At 38.7% G+C, this 19,155-nt stretch overlaps 1 protein-coding gene across 1 annotated transcript in view; it reads right to left on the bottom strand.

Annotated features, from left to right (window-relative positions):
• The window catches only part of Birc6 (baculoviral IAP repeat-containing 6), a 193,582-nt gene that overhangs the window by 114,128 nt on the left and 60,299 nt on the right, over window positions 1-19,155 (bottom strand). The window contains 2 exon segments of the mRNA NM_001170596.4: window positions 1,366-1,591; window positions 4,623-4,772. Coding sequence (NP_001164067.1) covers window positions 1,366-1,591; window positions 4,623-4,772 — 376 coding nt within the window.

Below are 19,155 nucleotides of genomic sequence, written 5' to 3' on the forward strand. Positions count from 1 at the left end.
GAAACCCTGTCTCAGAAAAAAAGAAAAGGAGGGAGGGAAGGGGAGGGAAGGGAAGGGGAAAAAAGAAAGGGAAGGGAAGAGGAGGGAGGAAAGGGAAAGGAAAAAGGAGGGGACAGAAGCTGCATAGGTTGCTCAGTGGCTAAAAGGACACATTTCCAGAGGACCAAAGCTCCTTTACAAGCACCGATGCTGGACAGCTCATAACCGCCACTAACTCCAGTACCAAGGCATCTGATAGCCTCTTTGGCCTCAATGGTCATACACATACAGGAGGCATACACTCAAACAGACATACATATATGAATGGATAAAAATAAGCCCCTGTTTTTTAAAGGTGAAACTTCAGGCATTGGTCTTACCTCAGCAATCTGTACCTGCCTTTGACCTTCAGAGGGCTTCTATAATATATCAATTACCTCAAGATTCCTGGGCCCAACCTAGATCTAGGAATGAGATCCTGGAATCTTCATTGTAAAACAAGAATTTCTTACTTCATCTATTCTACTGCTACAAATTCTCCTCTCTCACACCAGAGGTTAATATATCAGGAAATTCTGTGCCCTTTACCTTTAAAGTATATCCAGATTCCCACTCCTCCTTTCACCCTCTCCATCATTATCACTATCTTCTGAGGTACCATCAACAGTTCAAGAACCAAACTCAAGTCTTTGCATCTATCAGTACCTACCATCACCGCAGTCCATACCCATGACCACCTGCTATCAAGTCCTACAGAAGACTAAAGAGCAATCCTGTACTATCTATTGTGGTCAAAGCTGTTCTGTGCTCAAAGGCCTCTAACCCCTTACCTCCTACAATGTAGAAGTAGGACCTTACTTCCTACCATTGAGTTCTCCCTACCACATTCACAACCCTCCAACAACAGTGGTTTTCTTACTCTACAAGTCGTAAGATATGCTAAGTCAGGGGTTTAATAATTTGCTTTCAGAATCTCTATACGGAGCTTTCTAGGGGTGTTGTCTCTTGCGCATGTCTTCTCCCCTCCCCAACCTCTAGGTTAATCTAAAATCACAGCCATCTTTGAACTATAACTATATAGCATAGGATATATCTCACTAAAATACAACTTTCACAAGACAAGTGTCTGTTTCACACAAGTATTGGTTTTACACACAAGTATTTAAGTATTTGTTAAAAAAAAAAAAAAAACTCTGAACTATCAAATAACAAATAGTAGGTCATCTATCATCTTACAAGTCAAAGCAATACAGGAATATCCAAAATGAAATGACAAATACAAGGAGAAAGTTATTAATACACCAATATTAGGAGAAATGGCAACAGAGCTGAGAACTCCATGTTACTTCTAACAAGGTTCTCAAGCTCCTTGGTGAAGCCTCATACCTGTCGGTCTGCAGTTTCCAAGTCCGGGTGTGTTGAGCAGCATCTCCATGGTGCTGCTGATGCAGATGCTGAGGGTGCCTTCTTTGCTGCTGTTCTTGCTGAACTTCTACCCAACATGGAGGAACAGTTGCTGAAAATCGTGGAGTCAGTGTCTCAAATCGAGTTAGCTCTACTAGAGACGTCAAGATTTCAAGTGTAAAAGGCTGGTCCACCAATAAATCAACTCCTTAACAGTAGTAAGTGCAGTATTTGAAACAGATTTTAAAAGAAAAAGAAAAGACATTATTTTAGTACATGTGTTTTGTTTATTCAAAATACAATGCCAAATGTATGAAAAACCAAATAAGCTAAGGAATCTTTATTCCTTACTACACGGTACTGGCTATGGAACAACTCAGACTCAGTACTCCCAATCCAGTCTGTTAGCGAATAACTGAAGGCGACATAGCCAATGGTACTAAAATACTAATCAGCACACTCAGATCAATGACTAACTTTGGTAACATGTGACAGATCAGATCAGGTAACTTTGGTAACATGCTACTGACAAAGCAAATGCAAGGTAGCAGCAACAACATAAGAAATGCCCTTTTATAATCATGTAAAACGGCCAAAGAATGAACTAGTCTTTCTCTTCTGTGATAAAGAAATCTTCTAGACACGCCAGCAGCAAATAAACATCAAAAATGACCATATTCTATGCAACTAATTACTAAAATCACTACATTGACAAACTAGTGATCATCAAAAGTTTACTTTTTATACAAGAGAAAAACACCAAAATGCTGAACTATCAGATACCATAAAGAATGAGAACTTAGATATTACTCCCATTTAGCATGTGTTTTAACATTTTTTTTATGGGGAGGAATTGAGTCGGAGTTTCACAGTGTGGACAAAACTGGCCTCAAACTCACCTACTCCAGGGTCTGAGACTCTCAAGTGCAGGCATTGAAGATGGGAAACACTACATCTAACTCTTAAACACATTTTCACTGAAAATGACTTAAGCTTCTTTTATTGACTTATTTGCTGCACTTTAAAATGTTTATTAGTATTCTGTGAAAATTTACTCCATTAAATATTGTTTATGAATCTCTGCCTGCATGTGTGTATGTACACCATGGTATGCCTGGTAGCAGTGGAGGTTAGAAGAGGGTGTCAGATCTGAATTACGGGGGCTATGAGTCACTGGATGGGTACTGGAAATCAAACCCAGGTTATGTACAAGAGCAGTGAGCATTTTTCACTGCCGACCTAACTCTCTGGCCCTTTCCTTTTCTGTTTGTTGTTTGTTTTTGTTTTGTTTTCTTTTGTTTGTGAGAAAAGAATTCACTATGTCCCCTTGGCTAGCCTGCAACCACAGTTTCAACCAATCTATGCTGTCTCTGCCTCCTGAATACTGGAATCCAATTTGGGCCACCACGCCTTGCTTAAATCTCTTTTAAACATCAGATTGAAAAGATAACCTGTGGTGCATGCTAAGAGTTACCAACCCACAAAAGGAATGACTGGATATAGAGAGGGAGAGGTACAAGGGGGTAGAGGTCAGTGAGAGGACTCCTCTGACAGACGCTAAGCACTGGCTTTGATCTGCAGCATTGGGGAGGAGGAGGAAACAGACAATGGACTGGATGAAGTGTGACAGACAAAGGGAAAGAGAACATCAAACATCAAGAGCATGAAACAAAACTATGTATGCCATAAGTCAGAGCTGGCTCCATGGTTAGGAGCATTGGCTCACAACTGTCTGTAACTCCAGTTTCAGGGGGCTTAATGTCCTCTTCTGGACTGTGCAACATCAGATATGTATGTGGTATTGGTGCACAGACATATATGTAGGTAATACCTCAAACACATAAAATAAACAATTTTAAAAATATGTTTTAAAAGAAATCCTCAAGTTTTCCTGGGCACGGTAGCATATACCTGTTATCCCAGTAAATCAGAAGGCAGGACTAGGTGAATATCTGAATTGGAGGCCAGCCTGGTCTACCCAGTAAGTTCCATGCTAGCCACAGCTACATAATAAAACCTTTTTTATTTTTAAAGAAGCATTGTTATTGAAAAAAAAATTACTATTTTTTTTTAGCAGCAACCTATAGTTATTTCAAGCCAAGAGCTGGAATTAACATCCTATTGCTAATTCTTTTATAAAATTAACTCTAAAAGCAGGAGAGTAAGGATAGGAACAAAAAGCAAAAGTAGCAAGTGAGTCACTAGAGAACACCACCCAGCCCTTTGTCAAGAGACATAGGTGATGTATCAATTCAGCTCAGGTAATACTGACAGACTTGTAACTGGAGTTTGGCCATGGAGGGTGTGACCATCGAAAACAATGCACACAGTGCTATCCAGGAGTTGGAGATGGGGCAGTAACAATGTAAACACACCCCAGCAGTAAGAATACCTCTTAGCTATTCAATTACATGTATTATTAAGACTACTCCTCCACTCCATTGATTCTACACTCACTTAATGTTCCTTCTTATTTTGATTCATTTTTTTATTCTTTGTGTGTGTACATGCCTTTATGTGAGCATGTACATGTGAATACAGGCGCCCTCGGAAAGCAGAAGCATCAGATCTACTGGAGGAAGAATGAACTGCTGAAGGCAAATGAACTCTACTTCTCTAGAAGAGCAGAAAGTGCTCTTAATCGCTGAGCCTCTTCTCCAGCTCCAAAGTCCCTCTCTTTCACCTTGTACTCCTTGATTAAACTAAAAACTATGTACTGAGAGAAAAACACAGGCAAGATGGCTCTGTGGGTAAAAGTGCCAACTACCAAACCTAACAACCTGGATTCAGTCCCAGGACTCATAGAGTAGAGAGAACCAACTCCTACAGTTTGTTCTGACTTCCACACAAGTGCTGTGGTACGCATACAGATACAGACAAAGACACAACACACACAGATACAGAGACACACGAAAGAAAGGAAGAAAGAAAGAAAGAGAGAGAGAGAGAGAGAGAGAGAGAGAGAGAGGGAGGGAGGGAGGGGGGGAGGGAGGGAGGGAGGGATTCACAAAAACATAAGAGAAATGATGTTTTGACTTCTTAGGCAGACATCCCAAATAGAGTAGTCTATGAAAATCCTTTCTTTCTATACCAAGTTTGTATAACATTTTTCAGCTACCAGAATGAGTGTAATAATAAGCCATTCAAAGAATGCCTTTCTAAACAGAGCAGTGAAGACTTTATTATAAGAAAGAATATTGCAAGGATATATTCAATTATTTAAAAAAGTAGTATCTTACCTGAAATACCAGGACTTGAAGGATTTGATAAAGGTCTGGAACCTTCTAAAGATGGTTCTATTCCTTTAGAAAGGGATCCATCTACCAGAATATCAGCTTCATCAATATCATCACAAGTTCCTCCAATTTGGAGAAAATGAAGCTCACCACCTATAGTATAGTAAAATTTCATCAACAAACACATAGAAAATAGTTTTTTAATTAAGTGGAATATTATTTAAAATTCACAATTTGTCCTAATAGTACTTGACACCTAGATAAACACTATAGCAGTTACTCGTGTCAAATAATTTGGAAATTTAATTGCAATGACAAAACCAATTTAGTAAAGAAAATAGCATACAGAGATTTATCTCAAGACTACTAAGATGGTTCAGTGGTTAAAAGCACTTCTTCATGCATAGGACCTGGCTTCAATTTCTACCACCTACATGGTGGCTCACACCATTTGTAACTTCAATTCCAGGGGATCTTACAGCTGTTTGCCCTCCAAGGGCACAAGCACATGCACAGACATACACATGCACACAAAACATTAATACACATTTGTTAAAAGGTATTTATTCCCATACTCATTACATTATAGAACACAATAGTTTAACTAATTTATCTAAACTTTACTAAAAACTTTTAAGAAGGCAGGTCTGTTATCTTATAGAAGGGAACGCTAACACAGTATCTATATATATTAACATCCATAGCCTAATCTCTTAATTCCAGGAGTAGTAAAAATAAACAAATATTTTTAACTTTGGATGTGCTCACAATGAAATTTTTACCAAGCAAATCAAATTTCTAGTTTTCATACCTGTCACATAAAAACTTACAGCAAACTCAGCAAATATGTGAAACTAAAAACAAAAATCCATGATTACAAATAATGTTCCACTGTAACATGGTTTATGCAGTTACACTTCCAAGAGAAGCTATGTGTGTGTACAAAATATACTTTATACATAAACTCTGACAGTTATATACCTTATAGAGTATGACACTCAGCTTTTCCCTCATATATGTATGTGTATATATGAGAGACTATAAAGACCTACAGCCAACCAAGGGGAGGTAAATCATGAAAACCAGGCAACTCACTGCCACTTCCTAAGGAAATGTGACCTATAAACTTTAAGAGTTAAAACATGTTAGTTTCAAGTGGATGCCAACAAGACATTCTACTTGAGGTTACAGTTTTATGTAGAACAAGCAAAGCACTAAACACCAAGCACCTATCAGAATTACAAGTAGCAAGACAAGTACCAAGGGCTGGACAAACTCTACCCACATAACCCTTAGATGCTTCACAAATGGTCAGCAACAACCAGAGAGGTCCCAAGTCAGCCCAGGCTATTAAGCCTCCACATCAATGCAAAAGAAACTTGAGGAGTCCCATTAGAAAATAAAGGCAGAAACAGACACGACCAGTCTGCATAAAGTTGTGAGACACAGAATCTGAACGAACTCTAAGGTATTCTGACACAGAAACAGTAAGAAACAATCCCTCCTCCAAACCTCTTATGGCAACAAAGCAACCCTATTTAAACTCAGGAGGGAGGGAGAGAAGGAGTAGCATGTTGGGAGGTGTGGCCTTGTTGAAGTAGGTGTGCCATTGTGGGTGTGGGCAATGAGAATCACATCCTAGCTGCTTGGAAGCCAGTATTCTGCTAGCAGCCTTCAAATGAAAATGTAGAACTCAAGCCCCTCCTGTATCATGGCTGCCTGGATGCTGCTATGCTCCTGCCTTGATGAGAATGGACTGAACCTCTGAACCTGTCAGCCAGTTCCAGATAAATGTTGTCCTTATAAGAATTGCCTTGGCCGTGATGTCTGTTCACAGCAGACGGTGTGTGTGTATGTGTGGTGTGGAATCTTATTGGGAAGGAGGGAGAAATAGAGGAAAGGAGACAAGGAGGGAGGGACTGTGCCTGCCTCTGTCTGTCGGGGTGTGTGTGTGTGTGTGTGTGTGTGTGTGTGTGTGTGTGTGTGTGTGTAAAAGAACACAAAGAGGAGGAAGATAAAATAGGATAATATGGGAGGATATAATTATAATCAAAATACACTATATACCTGTGTAAATTTTAAATTAAAATAAACAAACAAGCCTTAAAAATAAAAACCAAGGGGGAAAATAAGGACAGCCATCTGCAATGACACACTGCAAAGAAAACAGACTTCACTAGGTAAAAACAATCCTTAGGAGGAGAATAGACTGAGCTTCTGTAATGTAAATGTAAATGTAAATGCCCAGCCATAAATTAGGATGTACCAAGAAAGGTAAGTTACCCGACACTTATTGAGGAAGAGGGAAAAGGAGCTAGCCTTGGTGGCATATTATCTTTAATCCCAGTAATCAAGAGGCATAAATAGGTGGGGGAAAACTTCACTAACTTAATGGGAAACTTTACCCCTCAAGTCTGCTCAGGTTCAATGAGAGAGCTACATGCAAACCGTTAATAGTCAGGGGCTGGAAGGATAGTGGTGTGCAAAGGGCTTGATTGACTGTGGCTCTAGCACAGGACTAGAGTCACATTCCCAGCATCACTGTCAGCTTGCAACTCTTCCTCGAAGAGATCTTATTGTTTCTGGCCTTTAAGGATACAAGAATTCACAAGCAATAATCCAAAATAACAAAAATAAATATTTAAAACCAACATATTCCCATGTTCTAACAGAGAAACTTAACAGAGATGGAAAAAAAAGTTTGAATTGAAAACTATACTCAGCTTTTAAAAATTAACTTTTTAAGACAGGGCTTCTTAGTGTATGTAGCCCTGGCTGTCCTGGAACTGGATCCAGAGAACAGGCTGGCCTTGAACTCACAGAGATCCACCTCCACTAAAGGCGTGAGCCAGCACCACCCAGCAAAACAGCATAGATAAAACAAAGGAATTTCTGAACTCAAAGACAGGCTACCAGAGAAAGACAATTTGAGAGGAAAAGAAGATGGCAGGAAATTCTGGATAATATAAAAGTAAGTATTTGAGGTACTGGCAATCAAGACAGACTTGAGAAGGAAAAATGGGTAGAAAGTTTATGTTAAAAACAGTATTAAAAGAAAAACTCCCAAAGTTAAATAGTATAAATATCCAGGCACAAAAGGGTCAAATTTATCAAACTCAACACCAAGACATTATATAACCAATCTCTCACAGATGAAAGGTAAAAGATTCTCATGACTATAAGAGGAAAGAAGCATACCCATCTGTGCGCTCAATTTACACTTTTCTTGACTGCTGGCCACTGAAGAGAAACATTGTGGGTTTTATGTTTTGTTTTGAAATGGGGTCTCACTCCTTGATGACCTGGAATGTTCTATGTAAACCAGATTGGCCTCAAACTCAAATCTACCTGTCTCTGCCACAGGACTGATGGAATTAAAGCACTCTAAGCTTGCCAACAGAAACTTTATAAAGGTAAGAAAATAGCAAGTTTTCGAAGATCTGAAACAAACAAAAATTTCCAATACTGTAACTAAAAAGCTATCTTTTAGAAACAAAGAAGAGATACTTTCACGTACAAACAAAAGCTGAAGGAATATTTTTAACAGTCAGGGTTTTTTGGGTTTTTTTTTGTTTTTTGTTTTTTGTTTTTTTTGTGGTTGTTTTTGGTTTTGTTGTATGTCTTGCTCAAGTAAACTAGGCTGCTCTTGAATTCATGATGGAGAGAAGGGTAGATCCTGACTCACTAAGGTTACAGGATCTACCACTACCACAGCTTCCACTCCTAACACATTCTACTACAAAAGTTAAGGAAGGGGTTCCAAAACGAAGGAATAAGGAAAAAAACAGAAACACATACAAATTAATGGTAACAGTAGTCATACAAATTCAAGCCAATATAAAAATGCAAAGAGAAACACTTCTGAAAATGCAGACAGGAATGGAACACAACTGCAAAGATTGTTATAAATAGCTTTCATTACTCGTTTGTGTTCTTATCCTTTCCTTTAAATTTTTATTACATTTATTTTGTCTATATTTATGCTTTCCAGTAACCGGTTCCCTGCTTCTACCATGTGGGTTACAGGGGTGAAATCTGGGGTGGCTGGCAAGTGCCTTTGCCCACTGAACCATTTTAGTGTCTCCTATGAACTTACTATCATTTCAGTGTCTCCTGTTCTTACTCATACAATCCTATGAACTTACTATCATTTCAGTGTCTCCTGTTCTTACTCATACAATCCTATGAACTTACTATCATTTCAAAGCAACTTGTTAGAATAATAAAAATGTTCCCCACATTTATATTAACAACATCAGTATCCATAAGCAAACCAAAACTGAGCAATTAAATAGCACAAAATACCGAAATATTAATCATTAAACTACAAAAAGAAATTATAGGGACAGTAAAAAAAATTAGAAAAAAAAGTAGTAGAATAGCTGTAGTAAGACCATTCCTATCCTGATTGCCTTAAATATAAGACTGAGTAGGGACTCAATTCTATGTCACGTTACAGAAACCCACTATATAATTCTATGACCTATGACTAACAGTAATGAAATGAATGCAATGGAACTACAAAGAAATGTAATAAAAATGGGGAATACCCCATGCAAACCACAAACCAAAGGAAAGCAGGAGTGTGATTAACAATACTGGTAACATCAAAAGAAATAAAAAGCAGTGAAGAAGGTCATTATATAATGTAGAAGACTCAATTCAGCAAATAAACAAACTTGTTTTCAATGGAAGGGTGGCAGAAACAATGGGATCTATGCCCATATCTACTCCAGCTTCCTGTATGAACACAGAAGGATCACTGGGGTTTGCTCATGATCAAACTAATTCCAGGTTTAGTGAGAAACCCTATGTCTTAAGAATAAGGCAAAAGAATCATAATACAGGACAGCAAACAGATCCCCTGGCTTCCATGAGCATATGGTCACATATAAAAAGCACACGTATACAGAAAATAACAAAACATAATACAAAAACTGTCATAATCAAGTCAGCCGATACCGGAATAAAAGGACACAAAAAAAAGAAAACCTAAGACATACATACATACATTCAAAACCATTCAAAACCAAAAAAAAAAAAAAAAAACAAACCATAAATGAAACAGTTTTGGGAATAGTTAATGCCCACATACAGAAGAGTAAACTTAGATCATTGTCTCTCAACTGTATCATCTCAAAGAAAATGAGACTTAAATGTAAGACCTAAACCATTCTAGGCAAGATTACTCATACCTTTAATCCTATACATCAGAGACTAAGGGGGAGGAATGATGGAGTTTGAAGCTAACCGGGACTACTCCTAATACATTCCTGGCCTGCTGATTACAGAATAAGGTCCTGTCTCAAACAAAAACAAAGAAAAAAAAGAAAGAAAACTATTAAAACAAAACAAAGGACAACCATTTCAGAACATGAAATGAGCAGAGATTTTTCAGACCAGAACAAAAGCAAAAGAAATGAATAGGGAAAAAAACAAATGGGATTACATAAAACTAAAAGGCAAAAGAGTACTATGACACTCAGCCAGAGCTACATAATTAAAAAAAACTGTCTCAAAATATGAAAAATAAAAATAAAAAGCCATGTGGAGAGAGCTGATCGCCCAGATGTGTGGGCAATTCTAAGACTGCAGGGCAGGAGAGACTGCCATTTCTGCCCACCTTTGCCCACATCCCTGGCCAAAGAGGAAACTGTATAGGGCCTCTGGGCACAGGAAGATAGGGGCAGTCAAGCTGCAGGAGGCCTGAGGTCCACACTGCACCAGGATCCGAAGGGACCCAGTAAAAGATCTCCCTGCACCCAAATCCCATGGGAGGGAGAGCTAGACCTTCAGAAGGGCAGACACACCTGGGAAACCAGAGGAGACTACAGTCTGCCCACATTTCTGACTCTAGAGGAAAATGCCTAGCACCATCCTGGCCCCCTGCCCACAGGGACCCAGGAGAAGTAGGGGCAGGCCCTTCTGGTTTCTGCCCACAGGAAGAGCAGAAAGCCAGTGGACAGGAATGACTACACGCCTGGAAGCAGAACACTCTGTCCCCATAACTGGCTGAAAGAAAACAGGAAAACAGGTCTACAGCACTCCTGACACACAGGCATATAGGATGGTCTAACCACTGTTAGAAATAGAAGAACAAGGTAACACCAGAGACAACCTGATGGCGAGAGGCAAGCACAGGAACCCAAGCAACAGAAACCAAGACTACATGACATCACCAGAGCCCAATTCTCCCACCAAAGCAAACACTGAATATCCAACACACCAGAAAAGCAAGATCTAGATTTAAAATCACATTTGATCATGATGATGGAGGACTTTAAGAAAGACATAAAGAACTCCCTTAGAGAAACGCAGGAAAACACAAGGAAACAAGTCGAAGTCCTTAGAGAGGAAACAAAAAAATCCCTGAAAGAATTACAGGAAAACACAATCAAACAGGTGAAGGAATTGAACATGGAAATAGAAACAAAAAAGAAAACACAAAGGGAGACAACCCTGGATATAGAAAACCAAAGGAAGAAACAAAGAGCCGCAGATACAAGCATCACCAACAGAATACAAGAGCTAGAAGAGAGTCTCAGGAGCAGAAGATTACATAGAAATCATCGACACAACTGTGAAAGATAAGGTAAAATGAAAAAACCTACTGGCCCAAAATATACAGGAAATACAGGACACAATGAGAAAATCAAACCTAAGGATAATAGGTATAGAAGAGAGTGAAGACTTCCAACTAAAAGGACCAGTAAATATCTTCAACAAAATCATAGAATAAAACTTCCCTAACCTAAAGAAAGAGATGCCCATAAGCATAAAAGCAGCCTACAGAACTCCAAATAGACTGGACCAGAAAAGAAACTCCTCCCGTCACATAATAGTCAAAACATCAAATGCACAAAACAAAAAAAGAATATTAAAAGCAGTAAGAGAAAAAGGTCAAGTAACATATAACAGCAGACATAGCAGGATTACACCAGACTTCTCACCAGAGACTATGAAAGCCAGAAGATCCTGGACAGATGTCATACAGACCCTAAGAGAACACAAATGTCAGCCCAGGTTACCAAATCCAGCAAAACTCTCAATTAACATAACTGGAAAAACGAAGAAATTCCATGACAAAACGAAATTTACACAGTATCTTTCTACAAATCCAGCCCTACAAAGGATAATGAATGGTAAAGCCCAACACAATGAGGCAAGCTACACCCTAGAAAAAGCAAGAAACTAATCGTTTGGCAAAAAAACAAAGAGAAGACAAGCACACAAACATAATCTCACCTCCAAATACGAAGATAACAGGAAACAACAATCACTATTCCTTAATCTCTCTCAACATCAATGAACTCAATTCCCCAATAAAAAGACACAGATTAACAAACTGTATATGCATTTTGCTGCCTACAGGAAACACACCTCAGAGACAAAGACAGACACCTATCTCAGATTAAAAAAATAGAAAACAAGTATACAAGAAAATGATCTGAAGATGAAAGCTGGAGTGGCCATTCTAATATCGAATAAAATCGATTTTCAACCAAAAGAAATTAAAAAGGATAGGGAAGGACAATGCATATTCATCAAAGCAAAAATCCACCTAGATGAACTCTCAATCACAAATATCTTATGCTCCAAATACAAGGGCACCTACATACATAAACGAAACCTTACTAAAGCTCAAAGCATACATTGCACCTCACAAAAAAATAGTAGGAGATTTCAACACCCCACTCTCATCAATGGACAGATCATGGAAACAGAAATTAAACAGAGACATAGACAGATTACAGAACTTATGAACCAAATGGACTTAACACATATTTATAGAACATTCTATCCTAAAGCAAAAGGATATACCTTCTTCTCAGCTCCTCATGGTACTTTCTGCAAAATTAACCATATAATCGGCCACAAAACAGGCCTCAACAGATACAGAAAGATAGAAATAATCCCATGAGTCCTATGAGACCACCATGAGCTAAAGCTGGTCTTCAATAACAATAAGGAAAGAAAGCCCACATATACATGGAAGGTGAACAATGCTCTACTCAATCATAAACTGGTCAAGGAAGAAGTAAAGAAAGAAATTAAAGACTTCTTAGAATTTAATGAAAATGAAGGTACAACACACCCAAACTTATGGGACACAATGAAAGCTGTGCTAAGAGGAAAACTCACAGCTCTGAGTGCCTGCAGAAAGAAACAGGAGAGAGCAGCTAGACAGCACACCTAAAAGCTCTAGAACAAAAAGAAGGAAATATGCCCAGGAGGAGTAGAAGGCAGGAAATAATCAAACTCAGAGCTGAAATCAACCAAGTAGAAATAAAAAGGACTATACAAAGAATCAACAGAACCAAAAGCTGGTTTTTCGAGAAAATCAACAAGATAGATCAACCCTTAGCCAGACTAACCAGAGGACACAGAGAATGTCCAAATTAACAAAACCAGAAATGAAAAGGGAGACATAACTACAGAATCAGAGGAAATTCAAAAAGTGATCAGAACCTACTACAAAAGCCTATATTCAACAAAACTTGAAAATCTGGAGGAAATGGACAATTTCCTAGACAGATACCAGGTGCCAAAGGTAAATCAAAAACAGATGAACCATTTAAACAACCCCATAATGCCTAAAGAAATAGAAGCAGTCATTAAAAGTCTCCCAACCAAAAAGAGCCCAGGTCCAGACGGGTTTAGTGCAGAATTCTATCAGACCTTCATAGAAGACCTCATACCAATACTATCCAAACTATTCCACAAAATTGAAACAGATGGAGCACTCCCGAATTCCTTCTATGAAGCCACAAATACTCTAATACCTAAACCACACAAAGACCCAACAAAGAAAGAGAACTTCAGACCAATTTCCCTTATGAATATCGACTCAAAAATACTCAATAAAATTCTTGCAAACCGAATCCAAGAATACACCAAAACAATCATCCATCGTGGTGATCAAGTAGGCTTCATCCCAGGTATGCAGGGATGGTTTAATATATGGAAAACTTTCAATGTAATCCACTATATAAACAATCTGAAAGATAAAAATCACATGATCATTTCATTAGATGCTGAGAAAGCATTTGACAAAATTCAACACCCCTTCATGATAAAAGTCCTGGAAAGAATAGGAATTCAAGGCCCATACCTAAACATAATAAAAGCCATATACAGCAAACCAGTCGCTAACATTAAACTAAATGGAGAGAAACTTGAAGCAATCCCACTAAAATCAGGGACTAGACAAGGCTGCCCACTCTCTCCCTACTTATTCAATATAGTTCTTGAAGCTCTAGCCAGAGCAATCAGACAACAAAAGGAGGTCAAGGGGATACAGATCGGAAAAGAAGAAGTCAAAATATCACTTTTTGCAGATGATATGATAGTATATTTAAGTGATCCCAAAAGTTCCACCAGAGAACTACTAAAACTGATAAACACCTTCAGCAAAGTGGCTGGGTATAAAATTAACTCAAATAAACCAGTAGCCTTCCTCTACACAAAAGAGAAATAAGCCGAGAAAGAAATTAGGGAAATGACACCCTTCATAATAGTCCCAAATAATATAAAGTACCTCGGTGTGACTTTAACCAAGCAAGTGAAAGATCTGTATGATAAGAACTTCAAGCCTCTGAAGAAAGAAAATGAAGGAGACCTCAGAAGATGGAAAGGTCTCCCATGCTCATGGATTGGCAGGATTAATATAGTAAAAATGGCCATTTTGCCAAAAGCGATCTACAGATTCAATGCAATCCCTATCAAAATACCAATCCAATTCTTCATAGAGCTAGACAAAACAATTTCCAAATTCACCTGGAATAACAAAAACCCCAGGATAGCTAAAACTATCCTCAACAATGAAAGGACTTCAGGGGGAATCACTATCCCTGAACTCAAGCAGTATTACAGAGCAATAGTGATAAAAACTGCCTGGTATTGGTACAGAGACAGACAGATAGACCAATGGAATAGAATTGAAGACCCAGAAATGAACCCACACACCTATGGTCACTTGATTTTTGACAAAGGAGCTAAAACCATCCAATGGAAAAAAGATAGCATTTTTAGCAAATGGTGCTGGTTCAACTGGAGGTCAACATGTAGAAGAATGCAGATCGATCCATGCTTATCACCCTGTACAAAGCTTCAGTCCAAGTGGATCAAGGACCTCCACATCAAACCAGATACACTCAAACTAATAATAGAAGAAAAAGTGGGGAAGCATCTCAAACACATGGGCACTAGAGAAAATTTCCTGAACAAAACACTGATGGCTTATGCTCTAAGATCATGAATCTACAAATGGGATCTCATAAAACTACAAAGCTTCTGTAAGGAAAAGGACAGTGTTCTTAGGACAAAACGGCAACCAACAGACTGGGAAAAGATCTTTACCAATCCTACTGACAGAGGGCTCATATCCAAAATATACAAAAGACTCACGAAGTTACACTGCAGGGAGACAAATAACCCTATTTTTTAAAAAAAATGGGTTTCAGAGCTAACCAAAGAATTCACAGCTGAGGAATTTCAAATGGCTGAGAAGCACCTAAAGAAATGTTCAACATCTTTAGTCATAAGGAAAATGCAAATCAAAACAACCCTGAGATTCCACCTCACACCAGTCAGAATGGCTAAGATCAAAAACTCCGGCAACAGCAGATGCTGGCCAGGATGTGGAGAAAGAGGAGCATTCCTCCATTGTTGGTGGGATTGCAGACTAGTACTACCATTCTAGAAATCAGTCTGCAGGTTCCTCAGAAAATTGGATTGCACTACCTGAGGACCTCTCTTGGGCATATACCCAAAAGATGTTCCAACAAATAACAAAGACACATGCTCCATTGTGTTCATAGCAGCCTTATTTATAATAGCCAGAAGCTGGAAAGAACCCAAGTGGATATTATCCCACATGCTTGAATTACCCTAGATGCATAGAACACATGAAACTCAAGAAGGATGACCAAAATGCAGATGCTTCACTCCTTCTTTAAAAGGGGAACAAGAATACCCTTAGGAGGGGATAGGGAGGCAAAGTTTAGAACAGAGGCAGAAGGAACACCCATTCAGAGCCTGTCCCACATGTGGCCCATACATATACAGCCACCAAACTAGATAAGATGGATGAAGCAAAGAAGTGCAGGCTGACAGGAACCGCATGTAGATCTCTCCTGCAAGACACAGCCAGAATATGGCAAATACATAGGCAAATGCCAGCAGCAAACCACTGAACTGAGAACCGGAGCCCTACTGACCCCTGCTGACGGAATCAGTGTAAGGACTGAAAGAGCCTGAAGGGGCTCGAGACCCCATATGTACAACAATGCCAAGCAACCAGAGCTTCCAGGGACTAAGCCACTACGTAAAGACTATACATGGACTGACCCTGGGCTCCAACCTCATAGGTAGGAATGAATAGCCTAGTAAGGGCACCAGTGGAAGGGGAAGCCCTTGGTCCTGCCAACGCTGGACCCGCAGTGAACGGGCTTCTTGGGGGGAGGGTGGTAATGGGGGGGGATGGGGAGCAGAACACCCATGGGAAGGGGAGAGGTTAGGGGGATGTTGGCCTGGAAACCTGGAAAGGGAATAACATTTGAAATGTAAAGAAGAAATACCGAATTTAATAAAGATGGGGGAAAAAAGAAAGAATTAAAAGTATGATAAATAAAAATAAATACATAAATAAATAAGCACAATAACCAGTAAGAAACATGCAATGGAGTGCAGACCTAACTCGAAGCATTAGAGAATAGGCAGAGTGCATACATACAAGGTGCTATCAACCGTCTGTGGTCCCTCAGAGAGGGTCAGACGCTTTCTTCTGGCCTTCCCAGACACTGCATGAATATGGCGCACAGTCGTACACACACGAAAATACTGCACCACATAAAACTTAAGCGTTTTTTAACATTATTTTTAAAAACATATCAAAGCAATATAGGGGCCCATGAGATAGTTTAGTGGCAATTCCTGCCAAGCCTGATAATATGAGTTCAATCCCGGGAACCTATAGTGGAAGGAGGAAGCTGTGCACACATACAAATGTGTAAGAAAAAAGAAAAACAAACAGAAAAACAAGATGGACGTTTCTCAAGAACCTTTCACAGCAAAAGAGCCTTGTACTCCATTAATCCCACTGCCGCATAGTGTCTGTACTCCATTAATCCCACTGCCGCATAGTGTCAGACCATTAATCCCACTGCCGCATAGTGTCAGAGACCACCACGGTGTCAAAAGAGCCTTGTACTCCATTAATCCCACTGCCGCATAGTGTCAGAGACCACCACGGTGTCAAAGGAACACTTGCACAACCCAGTTCACAGAAGCGCTGAACTTACCATAGACACCAACCTAAGTACCCTTAAACTAATGAATGAAAAGAACAATTGGACAAGTACACAATACAATACTACTCAGCCATAAAAAACAATGAAATCCTGTCATTTCCAATTACATGAATAGAACTAGAAATTATGTTAGTTAAAATAAATCAGAAAAGTACCTCAGTGAAGTGACTCCTGTGAAATGTAAAAAAGCTGATCTCATGTAAGTTCACAACAGAATGATAGTTACACAGGCCAGGGTTTCGAAAAGAGGGAAATGTGGAACGGTTAATCAATGCACACTAATATATCAGCAAGCAGCTCTGGGGTAACTACTATATACTGCATATAACAACACACATTAACATGTCAAAAAGCCAGTAGAAAAGATTTCAAAGTTTTCTCCACAGAGACATGATGAATGAGGAGGAAAATACACTTAATATGATTTAAACATTACTCAAAAATATTACTTAATATATAGCTGTATATATGTAAATGTATTAAGTATAATATCAATGTATAATACTCCTAGCTTTTGTTCCTGTTACAATTATTTTTCACAATAAAACTTTAGAGCTAAAGAAATGACTAAGTACATAAAAGAGTTTGCATATAATCATGAAGACTAGTTCGGATCCCCAGAACTCAGGTAAATGTCAGAAAGGTATGATGGCCTCTCGCAATTTCAGTGCTCAAAAGCCTGAGTCAGGACATGTGGAACAAGCTGGCTAGCCAGAATAACTGATCAAAAGCTGGACTCAACTGAGACACCCTACCTCAATGGAGATGGAGAGTTAGGGGAGAACTCTCACTGTCAGCCTTGGAACTGCATATTCATAAGCTTACACATAGGGAAAAAATATTTGTTTTAGCTATCCAGAAGTTGGTCCTCGTAGTACACATGAAAGAGAGTTCAAGGACAGCCAGGAAAATCAACTTATCACAAGAGATTGCTTCTTGGTAATTCTACTATCCTAACTCTAAGAATATACAAATCTACTTTCAGATTCTTACTAAAGTATATCTCATCCAAGAAAATTGAAATAGTTAAACGCTTATTACATTTCTACACATACTAGGATCCTATAAGTATGTGCCCTGGACTAAACCACTGAAGCACCATTTTGGGCAATTTATGGCAAAATGGCAACTTCTCAGACCCTCCATACTGAATACTACAGGGAATTCATTAAGATTCTTCAGCTTCTGTTAAACTCTGACAGAGCAGTATACACAGTTTAAAAGACACTGACAACAAACTCAACAGAATGACTCTCTGCCATTTATTAGCCCTGTAATTAGTTTCTGAACTCTCCTTCACTTAAGTTTACTGTTCTACAAAATGGCCTCTATAAAAAGCATATGCATTATAAAATTAGTGTGATCATTAAGAGTAACAAACTAGGGGTTGGGGATTTAGCTCAGTGGTAGAGCGCTTGCCTAGGAAGCGCAAGGCCCTGGGTTCAATCCCCAGCTCCGAAAAAAAGAACCAAAAAAAAAAAAAAAAAAAAAAAAAGAGTAACAAACTAGTACATATGATCCCTGAAACCTTCTAGCACTTAAAAGAGCTACTCTCAAGCCTCGCCTGTCCTTCAAAGTTTTATCACTCTGAAGTTACGCTGAATGCTCCTATTTCGTATCTATTTACTTTTATTTTAATGTAATTTGAAGATTTCTTCCCCTCTTTCAGTATTAAACTAGATGTAGTGCAAATTTGTAGCCTGAACCAATTAATGCATTATCTACTACCCTCTTTGGCTAAGTCCTAGGACTGTACTTAACAAAAAAACTCAGCTTAATAACTACCAAAGCACAGATAAGGCCTTGTGTAGCTTTTCTTATATCCATCAACTCTTGGTTATAGTCATCTAGGCTTCACGAATTGTGTCATCTAGGCCCTATTAATTCCAGCTAACCTACCAATAGCAAAAGTTATACCTCAAAATGCCAGTAATATTTGCGCAGTTATTTGATTTACACAAATAAATATATAGAGAAATATAGTGCACAATATCCAAAGGGGTCTCACATGTTGCAAAACTAATTTTTACCAAGGATTATAAAAGAAGACCAAATATCTTAACATCTTACAAAACTAAAGATTACTTGCTAGTTGTTTTTTTCAGAAGTAATATGTGTCAGAAATTTTATATGTATTATTTGATTATAACAAACCTAAGCAACAGACTATGGGAGTTAAGATGGGGAAAACACATCTATAAGTGAACTATGAGAGCCTTTGCACA

The sequence above is a fragment of the Rattus norvegicus genome, chromosome 6 (assembly GCF_021556685.1).
Source record: "Rattus norvegicus strain SHRSP/BbbUtx chromosome 6, alternate assembly SHRSP_T2T, whole genome shotgun sequence".
Lineage (NCBI taxonomy): Eukaryota > Metazoa > Chordata > Mammalia > Rodentia > Muridae > Rattus > Rattus norvegicus.